This window comes from Balaenoptera borealis, assembly GCF_965194805.1.
Source record: "Balaenoptera borealis genome assembly, chromosome: 20".
NCBI lineage: Eukaryota > Metazoa > Chordata > Mammalia > Artiodactyla > Balaenopteridae > Balaenoptera > Balaenoptera borealis.
In genome coordinates, this window is record NC_138879.1 from 24,993,288 (window position 1) to 25,010,438 (window position 17,151).

Sequence of the window (17,151 nt, forward strand, 5' to 3'; positions counted from 1 at the left end):
AGCACGTGAGCTCAGTAGCTGTGGCGCACGGGCTTAGTTGCTCCGTGGCATGTGAGATCTTCCTGGACCAGGGCTCGAACCCGTGTCCCCTGCATTGGCAGGCAGATTCTTAACCACTGAGCCACCAGGGAAGCCTTGCTGATGCATTTTTAATGCAATATCGAGAATTCACATTCATTAACATCAACACCAATCTCATCAGAAAAGTCTCTAAATATTAAGACTGTCAAACTCATTGCAGTGGAAATAAGTTTTACAAAGTTCTAATTTTTTGGAAAGCTTGAACTTTATGATTGGCAACAAATACTGGCAACTGGCAGATCACTTGGTTCATTTTTTTGAGACGACATCTACCCAATACAGAAGTCTGAATAACCAGCTTATTCTTATTCATTCTTATTCTTTCAAGCAAAAAAGATTTCCTTTAAAAAGCAGCTACTTCAGGGGCTGCCCTGGTGGCGCAGTGGTTAGGAATCCGCCTGCCAGTGCGGGGCACGTGGGTTCGAGCCCTGGTCCAGGAATATCCCACATGTCGCGGAGCAGCTAAGCCCGTGCACCACATCTACTGAGCCTGCGCTCTAGAGCCCGTGCTCCGCAGCAAGAGAAGCCACGGCAATAAGAAGCCCGCGCACTGCAACAAAGAGTAGTCCCCGCTCGCTGCAACTAGAGAAAGACTGCGTGCAGCAACAAGACCCAACGCAGCCAAAAATAAATAAATAAATAAATTTATAAAAAGAAAAACAAAACAAAAAAAGAAAAAAAAAAAGATTTCCATTAAAAAGCAGCTACTTCAGGGTCTTCCCTGGTGGTGCAGTGGTTAAGAATCCACCTGCCAGTGCGGGGGACACGGGTTGGAGCCCTGATCCAGGAAGATCCCACATGCCATGGAGCAGCCAAGTCTGTGTGTCACAACTACTGAGCCTGCGGTCTAGAGCCCACGAGCCACAACTACTGAAGCCCACGTGCCACAACTACTGAAGCCCACGCACCTAGAGCCTGTGCTCCGCAACAAGAGAAGCCACCGCAATGAGAAGCTCACACACCACCATGAAGAGTAGCCCCCCGCTCGCCACAACTAAAGAAAGCCCGCCTGCAGCAATGAAGACCCAACACAGCCAAAAATAAATAAGTTTAAAAAAAAAAAAAAAAAAAAAAAAGAAAAGCAGCTACTTCAGCTCGCTACTCAAATTGCACAAGCACTTTTTCTTGAGACAACAATCACTGCATTTCAGTCTCTAGCAGGAATGTTTTACGTGTACCTCTCATCAAAAGATCTACTTAAAATTGACATTTAAAAAAAAAAAATCAATCAATTTTACTGTTTCATCAAGGATATTCTGAAGTAATCTGGCTTTTTTCCCTGAGTGTGGTGGGAAAGTACAACTCCCACCAGTTCAAGCTAAGGTACCAGCAGCAGTTTTGCCCATCATTGCCTTTGCATCATCAGTGCAAATGCCAGCACAGTGAAAAAAGCAAATAGCATCTTACTATTATCATGCAATAGTTTTCACCTTGCAGACTCCCTGAGGGGTCACTGGGACCCTCAGGAGTCTACGGACCACAATTGGAGAAGCCCTGCTCTAGCCCATTCTTCCACAGGCTTTTTCTTCCCTAATTTTAGAAGCTCTTGATGTATAGAAATATTCACCTTTTGTCTGTGGTGTAAATAGCTAAGGTTGTCTTTCCCAATTTGTCACTTGTCTTTTTTCTTTTTAAAAAAATGTTTAATTGTGGGAATAAACATAAAGTTTACCACCTTAACCATTTCTAAGTGTACAGCTCAGTAACGTTAAGTATATTGTTCACATTGTTATACAATGGATCTCCAGAACTTTTCCCTTTTTCTTTGCTTATATTTTTGCATGCAAATATATTTTATCAATTTTTCTGTAATTGAAATCTTAATCTTTTACCCATTGAAGAAAAAAAGCTCCTCTTTTCAAAAAAATGAAAATTAATGTATGTAGGAGAAATGATAGAATGAGAGAAATAAATCACCACTTTGCTACCACCAATGTAATAAATGATTCTGGCCAGGACCATCAATGAATGTTAAAACCATTGGGTGGAAGGCTGTTGGGGAGCAGGATATTGAATGGTGCCAACGTCCACATTGCTTACTATTTACAAAGAGAAAAAAAACTCACCTTTACAATGGAATGATCAGGTAGTCACTACCTTAACCACGTGATCCAAATGAGCATCACTAATAGTGAGACAGCCTAACAAAATGTCCCCCTGATATGATGTGATATGAAGCACACAAATCACTTATGGAGTATTAATGCCAAAAATGTTGAATCAATATATAGTCAAGACTCAGAGACCTCACTACCAGTTTATAGGAAATAACAGCAGATAAAGAAGCAAACTGAATAACACCATCAACAACTATCAGACACATCAGGATGTGGAACGTTCTGTAAGACAATTGGCCTGGACTCTTCAAAAAGACAATGGTATGAAAAGAGAAAAAAGAAAAAAGTGGAGGGATAGGATAGCTTTTGATAGTTTAAGGAGACTAAAAAGATCAAACAACAAAATGCAATGTGTGAACTTTGACTGGATCATTGTTCCAAAAAACAGTTATGAAAGACATTTAGCGCTAATTATTAGAGAAATGCAAATCAAAACTACAATGAGGTACCATCTCACATTAGTCAGAATGGCCATCATTAAAAAGTCTACAAATAACAAATGCTGCAGAGGGTGTGAAGAAAACGGAACCCTCCTACACTGTTGGTTGAGATGTAAATTGGTGCAGCCGCTACAGAAAACAGTATGGAGGTTCCTCAAACTAAAAATAGAGTTGCCATATGATCCTGCAATCCCACTCCTGGGCAAATATCCGGAGAAAACCATAATTCGAGAAGATACATGCACCCCAATGTTCACTGCAGCACTATTTACAATAGCGCTATTTACAATAGCCAAGACATGGATGCAACCTAAATGTCTATGGATAGATGAATGGATAAAAGAAGATGTGGTATATATGTATACAACACACACACACACACACACACAATGGAATACTACTTGGCCATAAAAAAGAATGAAATAATGCCATTTGCAGCATGTTGATTGGACCTAGAGGTTATCACACTAAGTGAAGTAAGTCAGACAGAGAAAAATATCATATGATAATCACTTATATGTAGAATCTAAAATATGACACAAATGAACTTATCTACAAAACAGAAACAGACTCACAGGGGAGTTCCCTGGTGGCCTAGTGGTTAGGATTCTGTGCTTTCACTGCCATGGCCTCAGTTCAATCCCTAGTCATGGAACTGAGATCCCACAAGGCTGCGCAGAGCAGCCAAAAGAAAAAAACACTCACAGACATAGAGAACAGACTTGTGGTTGCCAAGGGGGGAGGGAAGGATTGGGAGTTTGGGATTAGAAGATGCAAACTATTATACATAGAATGGATAAGCAACAAGGTCCTACTGTATAGCACAGGGAACTACATTCAATATCCTGTGATAAACCATAATGGGAAAGAATACGAAAAAGAATGTTCATATGTGCATAACTGAATCATTTTGCTATACAATAGAAATTAACACATCATTGTAAATCAACTATACTTCAATAAAATAAATTTAAAAAGCCATTTAGGGGACAATTGTGAATATTTCAGCATGGGCTGAATGTTAGATCATGTTAAGGAATTGTTCATTTTTTTTAGGTGAGATCATTATATTGTGATTATATAGGAGAATGCTGTTATTCTTAGAAGTATGCTCAAGTATTTAAGGGTGAAGTGTTAAGATGTCTGAAACTTCTTTTCAATGGTTCAGCCATTTAAAAGAAGGGGTGAGAGATAGATAAAGCAAATGTGGTAAAATATTAATCTAGGTGGATCTAGGTGCAGGGTGTATGAGTGTATTCAGTAACATTGTTTCAAGCTTTCTTTGACAATTTTAAAAATAAAACTTTGGGATTTATAAACAATTAAGTAAAAATTCCTCAGGTAAAATAAGAATAGGTGGATGCTTTCTTAACATGGCAAAAGATTTACCTTTCAAGCCAAAGCCAGCATTATGCAAAACTCCATTATATCCAGGAACAAGATAAGAATGCCCACTGCTATTATTTAATATTATCATGAAAGTATTAATAAATGCAATAAAATTAGCTTATGGACTAAAAAAGATATATAACTAAAAGGGTAATTAAAAATATAATTATTTACAAGACGTAATAATTGCATATTTGGAAAAACTAAAATGTTTTAAATGGGAAACTATTAGAAACTGAGATTTTAGTAGGGTAGCCAGTTACAAAATAAATATTTTTAAAATAATAATAATTATGGTTATAATCTAATGAACGCGCACTGTTTTACCCCTCTGCCAAGAGCTTTGTGTGTATCATCTCATTTAATTCTCACAACAACATAATAAAGACGTTCCATTACTCCACCCAATTAACAGATGAATTAGCTGAGGGCAAAAGCAACTTGCACAGTTGGTTGGTGTTAGATACAGGATTCAAAACCAGACCACACTTTTAAACACTACATTACCCAGTTTTCTATAAGCCAACAACCATGAGTCAAAACGTAATGAAAGAGGTTTTCCTGGTGGTGCAGTGGTTAAGAATCCGCCTGCCAATGCAGGGGACACGGGTTCGATCCCTGGTCCAGGAAGATCCCACACTCCAGGGAGCAACTAAGCCTATGAGCCACAACTACTGAGCCCACACGCTGCAACTACCGAGCCCACGTGCTGCAACTACTGAAGCCCACGCCTAGAGCCCATGCTCTGCAACAAGAGAAGTCACTGCAATGACAAGCCCAGGCACTGCAATGAAGAGTGGCTCCTACTCTGTGCAACTAGAGAAAGCCCGCGCACAGCAACGAAGACCCAACGCAGCCAAAAATAAATAAATAAATAAAAGAATTAAGAAAAACCAGTATATTAGGGAAGTACAAATAAATAGAGATAAATTTCTTATTCTTGACTAGAATAATTCCACATTGTGAAAATGGAACTTCACCCTATATTAATGTATAAATTCAATACAGTAACTACATAAATGAACCCACAACAAAATTTTTTTTTCATTTGTCAAAATGACTCTAACTGCAAGTAACACATGAGAATAGCAAGGAAAATATTATACATAAGGAGAGCCATACTACTAGAGAATAAAATTATTGTAAAGCTAGAGGTAACTAAAAGCATGTTATTGATTCAAGAATAAGCAAATAGGTAAATGGAATAAACCAAAGTCCAGAAATACATGGGACTTCCCTGGTGGTCCAGTGGTTAAGAATCCGCCTTCCAATGCAGGGGACGCAGGTTTGATTCCTGGTCGGGGAACTAAGATGCCAAGGGGCAACTAAGCCCACACACCGCGACTAAGCCTCTGCGCAGCAACTAGAGAGCTCGCCGTGCCGCATCTACTGAGCCCGAGCACTCTAGAGCCCAAGCACCACAACTAGAGAGAAGCCCATATGCCACAACAAAAGATATCGTGTGCTGCAGCTAAGACCCGACGCAGCCAAATAAATATTAAAAACAAACAAAGTCCAGAAATACTTGAGTGGAATTTTATGTGGAATTTTCATTATTTTGTTATATATTTCTGTAACATCTGAATTTTCTAAAACGGCATTCAGAACAAGATAGACATATTTAAACTATTCAAGTTATAGACATGCCTGCAGAAAAAAGGCCTTTACTTCCTCTCAGTTAAGTTCAACCATCTGATCAGACCCGTCTCAGCTTGGAGTTTTGATTTACCAAAGCTGGCTCCAGCTAGGGACAGCATTTTGTGATGCAGTCATTAATAGGAATTGTTCGGTAGGAGATTCCTAACAAAATGTTCAACAGCCTAATTTTTAACAGACGACTACAAATGTTCTACACTGTTAAAGTCACACTGTTTATGTGCTTACGTGGGGATATTAAAGTTATAATTGTATGGGTCTGCTATTCTGGTTGGACCATATTTGAGAAACATTCGAAAAAGGGCCAAAATCCAATTTATAAAGTCAGTGAGAAATAAGGAAATGAGCTTGTCATGTGTATCAGCTGATAGCAACTTGTCACTTCAAGCCAGGTGAAGCTGTTAACCCTGCCAAGTGGTTCTCCTAGTCCAAGTACAGAGAGCTTTGGGGCCAGGCAGAAACTAGAGAGGCAGCCTGAGTCCTGAGTCAAAGGTGGTGATCCTCATTGCCCCAAAGCACTCTTGTACCCTAGCAAGTAGGGTCTGATGTTAAGCTGTCTCTGCAGACAGTGGAAACGGATTAGTCAAGATTTTCCTTTTGCCTAAAAAAGTAGTCTCATGATTCTGTGTGCTTTATTACAAGAATCCCTTTGTGAACCATGACACTTTGACAGCATAGAAACATCTACAAAGAGAAAGATTTAAATATTTAAAGATGCATCAGAACTTTTAAAAATGTCTGCGCAGTGAAAAAACACCTGAAATCAATATGGTAGTATTGGACTACTGAAATGGTTCCTAACAAATATGAGAGCAAAGGTTTAATCTTAATTCACCTATGAGAAAACCACCAAGACACCAAGTAATAAATGGGCACAGAATATGAAGAAATGACTGGCCAAAGAATAAGTACATTTAGTAGGTGAACACACAGGAAAATATTTGTTCTCACCTGTAAGTTAAAAAGATTGATATTGAAAATAACACTGAAGTAGCATTTTATGCCTATTAAGTTAATAACCAAAAAGGGTGGAACTTCCCTGGTGGCACAGTGGTTAAGAATCCGCCTGCCAATGCAGGGGACACTGGTTCGAGCCCTGGTCAGGGAAGATCCCACATGCTGCAGAGCAACTAAGCCGGAGCGCCACAACTATTGAGCCTGCGCTCTAGAGCCCGTGAGCCACAACTACTGAGCCCACGTGCCACGACTACTGAAGCCCGTGCGTCTAGAGCCCGTGCTCCGCAACAAGAGAAGCCACCGCAATGAGAAGCCCACGCACCACAACGAAGAGTAGCCCCCGCTTGCTGTAACTAGAGAAAGCCCACGCGCAGCAACGAAGACCCAACGTAGCCAAATAAATAAATATATTAATTAATTAATTTAAAAAATAAATAAATAACCAAAAAGGTTTGGTGAAATTGTGGGCAAAGGTGATATATACACACTACTTTTAAATATTTTAGTCAGGAATTTTTGGTTGCAAGTAACAGAAACTTAGTCAAATTATTTACATAATAACTATGAGTTATTATGTAATTATATAATACCTATGAATTGCTTCACTATATTAAGAACACAAATAACATCATCTTTTTTTCCTTGGACTAAATTAGAATTGGCTATACCCCATCCTCTACTGTGATTGGTAGAAAGTCAGAAAAACATTCTGACGGAGCTCCTGCCTCCTCTACTGGCTAGACTAAGAGCCTTAGAGGCAAAAGAGACTTCTGCCTCCAATAACAATGGACTGGGCAATTCAGACCAACTTTCTCACTGATGACAACTAGAAAAGCTGAACAACAGCAACAACAAATCTGCCTGAAAGGATCAGATGGCTACCAAGACAGTGAAGAATTACTGGGACTGGATTCAAGAGATAATGGAGGCTAAGGATGGAGGCTACTTTTTCCTCTGGATGTGTTTGCTGATTCCTAAGTGAGCGTCTCACAGGTTGAGCGTGTTTATCTCAGCCCCTTGGGGTTAAGGGAATAAACGTTAGAGTCCAAGATCCACCGTGAATGGAGATGGGCAGGGGGGTTCCTGATGAATCTCCTTTGCTTTGCATTGGAACTCCAATGGCTTACACCTCGGAGGAGTGAACCAGAATCAGATAGGAATTCCCAGGCATGGCCACAAGGCTTCCCGTCATCTCTTGAAGTTGGATTGAGGCAATCCCACATTGCTAGTGAACCCAGTGCCTAGCAGAACTAAACATAAATCATCTCTGGCAGAAGTTATCCTAGGTCTCAGATTATTTTCACAAACTATTTTGTAAAGACATTGCTTGGCACATGTGGAGATAGCATTTTTAAAAAGAGGAAAATAAGGCAATAAAAACACAGGGCTTCAGATACTGGAGTTATCAGACATATATTGTAAAGTAAATAGACTTAGTATTAAAGAACTATAAATTAATTACTGAGAATTTTAACACAAAATTGGAGAATACAAAAAGAAACAGACAGAAATTTTAGAAATACAAAATAAAATAACACTATTGAAAAGTTAATTTAACAGACAATTAGACAAGACTGGAAGATAAGTCAGACTATAACTGCCAAGGCGGGTGGAGGGGCGGGAGGAATAAATTAGGAATTTGAGATTAACAGATACACACTGCTATATATAAAGCAGATAAATAACAAGGACCTACTGTATAGCACAAGGAAATATATTCAGTGTCTTGTAATAACCTATTATGGAAAAGAAACTGAAAAAGAATAGATATATATATGTATATGTATAACTGAATCACTTTGCTGTACACCTGAAACATTGTAAATCAACTATACTTCAATAAAAAAATAAAATAAAATAGAAGATAACTGCCAAAATGAATGACAGAGGAACAAAAGATCTCAAATTACTGAAAAGAATTAAGGACACAGAGGATACAGTGAGTATTGGAGTATTAGAGGAGAGAGAATGGGGCAGAGTAATACTTGAAGAAAAAAAATGATTGAAAACTTTCCAAATTAATGAAGGAGATTTCAAGAAATTCTATTTAAGCCACAAGGAAGAAAATTTTAAAATAAACACACACCAAAGAACATTACATCAGTAGTCAAAATTAAAATACAAGGAGAATCGAGGCTAGTCACACTTGGGTATCAGCTATTGCCTTAATGTGCTAGAGTCCTCCAAGAGTAACTGCTGACTTTACTCACTGGCTGTGGCCCTCATGGCATAGTCAGTCACCAGGTTACTGATACGTATCAGATTGACTTACACAACTGTTAGATCCACTTATGCCCACAAATTAGGGGAATGTTTAGGAGACCTCTGTTACAGGAGTGTGTAGAAGCTGTCAAGTGACCTAAATTCTAGTCTTGGCCTGACTTTCTCAGTGACTTATTCTGGTTCCATGAAAAGGCTAGTCTTTCCCACCTGATAGTCTTTGGTGGCTTTTTTTTTTTTTACATTTTATTTTTATTTTTTATTTATTTTATTTTGTTTATTTATTTTGGCTACACCGGGCCTTAGACGCGGCACATGGGATCTTTACTTGTGGCTTGCGGACTTCTTAGTTGTGGCATGCATGTGGGATCTAGTTCCCCGACCTGGGATCAAACCCAAGCCCCCTGCATTGGGAACGCGGAGTCTTACCCACTGGACCACCAGGGAAATCCCTGGTGGCTTTTGAAAGATTTGTTTTATTCAACAACTGGAGTACCTGCTATGTCACTCTTCTGCACGAGTGAACAACTTTTACACTGTAATGGGGGGAGACGGACTGTGAAGATGATAAACATAGCTTTTTTTTTTTTTTTAATTTATTTTTGGCTGTGTAGGGTCTTCGTTTCTGTGTGAGGGCTTTCTCTAGTTGCGGCGAGCAGGGACCACTCTTCATTGCGGTGCGCGGGCCTCTCACTATCGTGGCCTCTCTTGTTGTGGAGCACAGGCTCCAGACGCGCAGGCTCAGTAGTTGTGGCTCACGGGCCCAGTTGCTCTGCGGCATGTGGGATCTTCCTAGACCAGGTCTCGAACCCGTGTCCCCTGCATTGGCAGGCAGATTCTCAACCACTGTGCCACCAGGGAAGCCCCAAACATAGCTTTTTAATTGGAGTGAGAGTAATGAAAATGGTTGCCTTCTCTCCCCAGTCACCGAGGATACTTTGCGAAAGTTGATATGAGGCATTACCACTTAAAGAAGAACCAGAGCTTCTGCCCAGCTGTCAACCATGATAAATTGTGGAACCTCGGTCAGTGAGCAGACACGAGTAAATGCTGTCAAGAACAAGACTGGAGCGGCTCCTATAGCTGATGTGGTGCCATCAGGTTACTACAAAGTTCTGGGGAAGGGAAAGCTCCCAAAGCAGCCTGTCAAGTGAAGGCCAAATTCTTCAGCAGAAGAGCCGAAATTAAGGGTGTGGGTGGGGCATGTGCCCTGGTAGCTTGAACCCACATGGTGGGAGATTAATTAAATGTTAACAAGTGCTTTTCAATAAATAAATAAATAAAATACAATGAGAACAGCCAGAAGAGAAAAGATTACCTTTAAAAGAGATTACTGGGCTTCCCTGGTGGCACAGTGGTTGGGAGTCTGCCTGCCAATGCAGGGGACACGGGTTCGAGTCCTGGTCTGGGAAGATCCCACATGCCACGGAGCAACTGGGCCCATGAGCCACAATTACTGAGCCTGCTCATCTGGACCCTGTGCTCCACAAAAAGAGAGGCCGCGATAGTGAGAGGCCCACGCACCGCGATGAAGAGTGGCCCCTGCTTGCCACAACTAGAGAAAGCCCTTGCACAGAAACGAAGACCCAACACAGCCATAAATAAAATAAATAAATAAAATTTAAAAAAAGAAAAAAGAAAATGCTCCCTATTAAAAAAAAAAAGAGATTACTAGTTAACTTTCCAGCAGATTATACGGGAAGCCAGAGACACTGAAATATCTTCTATACCATCAGAATTATTCAAAAATGAAGGTGCCCATAAAGGCATTTTCAGACAATCAACATTTAAGGGAATCTGTCACCAGTACACTTGCACTAAAGTAACTACTAAAGGCAAATTACTCCAGAAGGAAGATCACAAGGAAAGAAGGAAGAGAAATAAAAATGACAAATAAGTGGGTAAGTCTAGATGACTACTGACTGTATAAAATAATACTGTTTTGTTCCTAAACAAAACAGTAAAAAAAATCATAAAGCACAATATAACCAAAAAAGGGTGAAGTAATGACATGTAAATCAGGAAAGGCAGCGAACAGACTAAAAGTGTTCCAAGGTCTTTGCATTGTCTAGGAAGAAGATTAAAAATACCAAGTAATTTTAGACTTTGATAGGTCAAGAATATGTTATAATCTATAGAGTAACTACTATAGAAATAGTACAAATAAGAAATAATATTCAATAGGAAAATGGGATAATAAAAAAAATAATACAAAATAGTGCAAGAAAAGAGAAGAACATATATCAGGTAAAACAAATAGAAAGCACTCACTGAGATGTTAGATTTAAACCAATTGTATCAATAATTACATAAACGTAAATTGATTAAATGCTCCAATTAAAACATAAGGTAATCAGGCTGGATGGAAAAAAGAAGCCCAATTATACACGGTTTGCAAGAGACACATCTAAAACAGTGATATAGAAACACTGAGAGTAAAAGGAAAGATAAATATACCAAGTGTAACGAAGATAAAGTTGATATCTCTATATTAATATCAAATGAAGTAGACTTTTAAGACAAAAAGCCAAAACCACAGATAAATACCTCAAGTTATAAAATATTCAGTTCACAGGAAGAGATAACAATTCTTTATTCTAATAACATAGCCTCAAAATACATAAAGCAAAATCCTGAAAGAATTAAAAGGAGAAATAGACATATCCACAATCATGGTGTGAGATTTTAACATACTACCTGGCTCAGCAACATAGGTTCCTTTCAAGAGTAAACTTGCAATCAGAGTAAATATATAACATTCAGAATTGTTCAAGCTGGCTTAGGGAGCAGTTTGTGTCTCTAACCTAGGGGGTACTACTCATTCCTCCATCTACGCAATAGATGTGAAATAAACACTAATCGCACAGTGATTTTAAAGATGAAACCAAGCATCAGTTACTTCAATTCGGCCATTAGTGTGACCACTTTGAGTTTTTCATTAGTGTTTAAAATTTAAAACAGTGCAAACTGCCAAGTATATTTTGTTTGGTAAGTGTGAATTTACCACTTATGGATTAATTCATACATAAGATATTTTACCCAGTTTACATATCTTTAAAAATTGTAGGGCTTCCCTGGTGGCGCAGTGGTTAAGAATCTGCCTGCCAATGCAGGGGACACGGGTTCGAGCCCTGGTCTGGGAAGATCCCACACGCCGCGGAGCAACTAAGCCCGTGAGCCACAGCTACTGAGCCTGCACGTCTGGAGCCTGTGCTCCGCAACGGGAGAGGCCGAGACAGTGAGAGGCCCGCGCACCGCGATGAGGAGTGGCCCCCGCTTGCCGCAACTGGAGTAAAGCCCTCGCACAGAAACGAAGACCCAACACAGCCAAAAATAAATAAATAAAAAAATTTTTTAATTGTAGTTTTTAAAAACTGTCTTCAAATGAAAAGAAAGCAAGACAACAGTAATTGTCATTGGTATTACATATTATTACTGAAAATAATTCTGTCCTATAGAGAAGGGGAGTATTAAAAAATGATCAGCTGATGATGTCAAATATGCTAGAGTCATAACTTCTCCAAGAGGTCATGTCAGTTGTATTCCCAGTACCTAGTATGATGCCTCACACGTGGTAGGATTATCAAACTTTTGTGGAATGAAATATTATGAATAAAATGTCCCAATCAAAAAAATATTGGCTTTATCCTCAAACGGAGTTGGATTCCAACCTGCTCCTTCCATTGTAGTCCTTGGGCAAACTTCATTTCATTCTCCATTTCCACAACTATAGCATGGACATAATCCTTCAAAGAGTGCTTCGGTGAGCACTAGTGGCACAATCTAGAACAGGACCTATACGTAACGTATACGTAACCTATACGTAATAAGTGCTCCACACTGAATGAAATGAAATGAATTTACCAACTAACAGCCCTCTTGTCTGTATTTCCCATCAGTCTGAAAACTGTTTTTGGAGACACCCTGCGCAACATAACGCTGCTTCATTTTCCCTGACTCATATGCCACATGCTGCATTTGCCGATGAAGGTCCTGCGGTATTACCAAAGAATAAAAAACATGAAAACCTAGATTATTCCTGCCAGATGAATAATATGAATAATATTATATGAATAATATATGAATGATATTCATAATATGAATGATTGAATAATAATATGAATAACATTATAATGGAATAATAATTCCATTTTTCCTAAGTCACTGGCATTTTAGTTTTAAATAAAACTTACTAATATGCAAAAAAAAAACCTAACATTTACTGAGTTTACTGCATGCTACTGTAGTGATCATTTCCTGGGTTGGTAGGGTGTGTTGGAGTCAACTAGCCTATCTCAGAGGTACAAAAATCAGAAATACCTATTTCAAAGCCAGATACTTTTTAATAAAAAAGAAAACTAAAAAGGCAAAGAAAAGTTTAGAATAAATAGTTTCTTCGGAGGAAGAAACGTGAGTTCCCCAAGGCCACACAGGCCAGCCGCCTTAAGATCATAGAGATGTAAATTAAACAGCAACAACCTCAGTTAAAAGCCAGACCTTTTGTTCACGATTCCAGCTGTCCATATGTGAAAGGAAAGTCAAGTTTGCCGAGGACTTGCCAGCTTTAAATTCATTGGCACCAGTTTGGAGCCTGGCACCAGGACTCCTCATCACTTATTAAGGAATGCGGGGTGAGGGAATGAGGAAGGTGCTGGAATGAAAGCCTTAGCCAGGGACTTTAGGCGACACAAGGGCTGCCTCCTTCCCCTTGCTCCGCCGCAGCCTCTGTACAACGTGTGCTTCATTTTAACGCTCATAAAACATCATCTGAGCAACACGTTTTTGCATTGTCGGGAGACACCTTTCTTGTTAGTGTTAAATGATCGTTCTAGTTTTTAAAAATAAAAAGAAAACTTTGGGGATAAAAAGGCACAAAATGGGGCTTCCCTGGTGGCACAGTGGTTGAGAATCTGCCTGCCAATGCAGGGGACACGGGTTCGAGCCCTGGTCTGGGAAGATCCCACATGCCGCGGAGCAACTGGGCCCGTGAGCCACAGTTGCTGAGCCTGCGAGTCTGGAGCCTGTGCTCCGCAACAAGAGAGGCCGCCATAGTGAGAGGCCCACGCACCGCGATGAAGAGTGGCCCCCACTTGCCGCAACTAGAGAAAGCCCTCGCACAGAAACGAAGACCCAACACAACCAAAAATAAATAAATAAATAAATAAAATTAAAAAAAAAAAAAGGCACAAAATGTATTTCTGATCCTTCTTCCTGGTTTATAAAAACTAAATGAGCCCTCCAAGTCTACTTTTCCCCCGGTAATTATTATGCTATTCCTTAGAGGCTTTAGCGCCCGGAGCCCCCAAAACAGACGCTCACTCTGCCTCGAGGCTGTCGCCTGAACCTGAAAACCTACTTTTCGAAATCCCTGACTCCAAAACCCCGGGCTGTTTTCTGAAGCTGCGTAAGAAGGAGCAGCCTCGGTTTCCCGACTGCCCAGAGCCCGCGGTCCCCTCGCCGGGGACCCACATCGCCAGGGACCCACATGTCCAGCCCTGGTCAGGGCGTCCGGGTTCCAGGCCGCCCCCCACGCTCGGCACCACCGCGCTACGCACTCCAAGCACGAGAGGCAACCTCCACGTCGAATTTTCCACCTCGAAAACCAGTGTTCCCTGGAGCGCAGCGGTAGATAACGAGCAGGGGCTCTCAATACCGTCCCCAGGTACTGTCTCCTCGCTGCCCCACCTACGTAGGGGACCGGTTGGACTTATTTAGAGACCGGCTGCCCCCTCCCTCGGCCCTGGCTTCCGCGGCCCCCGCACCTGGCCGCTCCCCGACGGCGCGTCCGGCTGGCCAAGTCTGACCTCCCACTTTTCTCTGCTTCGGGGACACTCACCCGCTCGAAGTCATCCCGAAACCCGCCGCCTAGCACGTTCCGAGGTGGTGGAGCCGGGCAGCCACCCCGCCGATTGTCCAGCCCTTGGAACCAACCCGGGGTAGAGGAAGCCGCTAGAGCTTGGGTCGGACCCGTCCACGTCACCACCAACCCCCGCCCACCTCCTGGGTCTTGCCTTCCGCCCAGCTTGGCGCCAGTCCGTCCCAGCATCTCTGTGGTCTTTTGGGGATGACCGCACCTTGCAGGATCTTAGTTCCCGGACCAGGGATCGAACCCAGTGCCCCCTGCAGCGGAAGCCCTGAGTCCTAACCACTGGACCGCCAGGGAATTGCCGAAAAGGTGACAGTAATGACCACAGCCCCTGCTTGTGATAGATACTAGGCAAGGGCTTGGGGGCTAAACGCTTTATTTACGTTGTACCATTTATTCGTCGCAACAGCCCCAAGAGACGAGTGCTGTTATTAGCCCCACTTTTAGGACGGGGAAGCTGAGAAGAAGTGGGGTGATCAGCTAGTAGGTGGAAGAGCTGGGATTCGAAGTGAGTCTGGGTGACTCGGAAGCCCCGGGCGAGTGGAGCAGTTTCTGTCCCTTGTACGCGGAACCCCCACGCCGGCCAGACGCCACCTTGTTGGTGGTCCGAGGTGAAAGAAGGGGCCTTTCTGCGGAGAACCGCGTGGACCCGGCGTTTTACCCCGCGGCACCCGCGCTTCCCTTCTCCCGGCCGGGTCACCCGCCCTGGGTTCTCGGAGCCCGTCCTCGCAGCGCTCTTCGAACGCGTAGCGCACCCTACCCAAGGGCTGCAGTCCCGCTCCCGCGCTTCTCTCCCAACTTCCCAGCCTCGGTCGGGGACCACTTCTCCCGCTCGGTGAGTAAACGGAGTTCCCGCTCCACCTTAAGGAGCAACAAAATCCCCGCGCCCACCTCTAGCCTCCCTACCATCACGGCCTCTCGCTTTCCTTCCCATTGAACCTGGGAAGGACAGGTATCCACCTGTCCGCGAGCCTCACTGCCTCCCGCGCAGCTCACACTTGAGTTCCGTCTTTGCCCCGCCTCCACCTCGCTCCCCACCCCACACCCCACCGGAACAGTTCCGGCAAAAGACGCGGGGAGGAAAACTGGAGTGGGTTGAATCCCTCTAACAGCCCCTTACAGCCACTTAATGCCTCTGTGTCTGGAAGAGGCTGGTGAATTCCACATGAAATTAGCATTTGCCGGACCCTTTTCATAAGCCAGGTGCGGTGCTGGGCGGCTTCCTGTGGTTCATCTCAAGTGCGATTGTACTGTATTTTACTATGACCCAGCTTAAGTCACAAACATAACCTTGTTTTAAACTAGACAAAACAATGGCATTGGGCTTCCCAGGTGGCACCGTGGTTAAGAATCTGCCTGCCAATGCAAGGGACACGGGTTCGAGCCCTTGTCCGGGAAGATCCCACATGCCACAGAGCAACTGAGCCCGTGAGCCACAGCTACTGAGCCTGCGCTCTAGAGTCTGCGAGCCATAACTACTGAGCCCACGCACCACAACTACCGAAGCCCTTACGCCACAACTACTGAAGCCCACATGCCTAGAGCCCATTTTCCGCAACAAGAGAAACCACCACAATGAGAAGCCCGAGCACCCCAACGAAGAGTAGCCCCAGATCGCCACAACTAGAGAAAGCCCCAGTGCAGCAACAAAGACCCAACACAGCCAAAAATAAATAAATTAAATAAATAAATTTATTTTAAAAAAATAAAACAAAGGCATTTAAAATGCTTGCAAAATGACCGGTGTTTCTATGTGTATATAGTACGCACTTACTTATACCCTGCCGTGTCCCAAAAAGGAATTTAAGACAGAGACATAAAATAGAATGCCGTGCAAATAAAAGAGAAAAATGACAGTCAATCAATCAAACCAAATAAGTCTGGAAAGAGATCTGCTACCAGAGGGATCTACAACCTTGCTGCAGGTGAGTCCCAAATTCGGCTCAGAGCTTCTCAGCAGCCAGCAGAAAAGAGAAACCCTGCTGGAGAGAGTTCTGAAGTAGCTATTATAGGTAACTATTTTCTAGGAATAGCTGTGAAAAGGATACTATGCTTTCCTGGGCAAGACTAATCAGCAAAGCATTGTACGTTGTACTATTTGCCACATACATGTAATAAAAACAACCCATCGTTTACCAAGGGCTTTCACATACATCGTCCTCCTTAATTCAACGCATAATAAAGCTGTGAACCGCTTCGCAGATGTGGAGACCCAGCCTGTGAGAGATTTCATGACTTGTTCAAACTTTTGTGGCCAGCCTCGAGCTAGGACTTGCACCCAGGAGTTGTGTCTCTAAGGCCAGTGCAGACTCCACTCTACCGCACCCCCCCCCAGCTCTATCTATATGGGGAGCTCTTCTTGTGACTTGGAAGTGGGACTGGATTAATTCAGCCAGATCAACTCTTGCCTCACAGAAGTATTGTT

General features: G+C 42.3%; 1 protein-coding gene across 1 annotated transcript in view; it reads right to left on the reverse strand.

Moving 5' to 3' along the window:
- B4GALNT2 (beta-1,4-N-acetyl-galactosaminyltransferase 2 (SID blood group)) overlaps nucleotides 1–16,034 on the reverse strand; it is a 60,371-nt gene extending 44,337 nt beyond the window's left edge. Inside the window, 2 exon segments of the mRNA XM_082373165.1 lie at nucleotides 14,697–14,779; nucleotides 15,633–16,034. Of these exon segments, the coding sequence (XP_082229291.1) occupies nucleotides 14,697–14,710 (14 nt within the window). The 5' untranslated portion in view covers nucleotides 14,711–14,779; nucleotides 15,633–16,034.
- Between the last annotated feature and the right edge of the window lie 1,117 nt (nucleotides 16,035–17,151).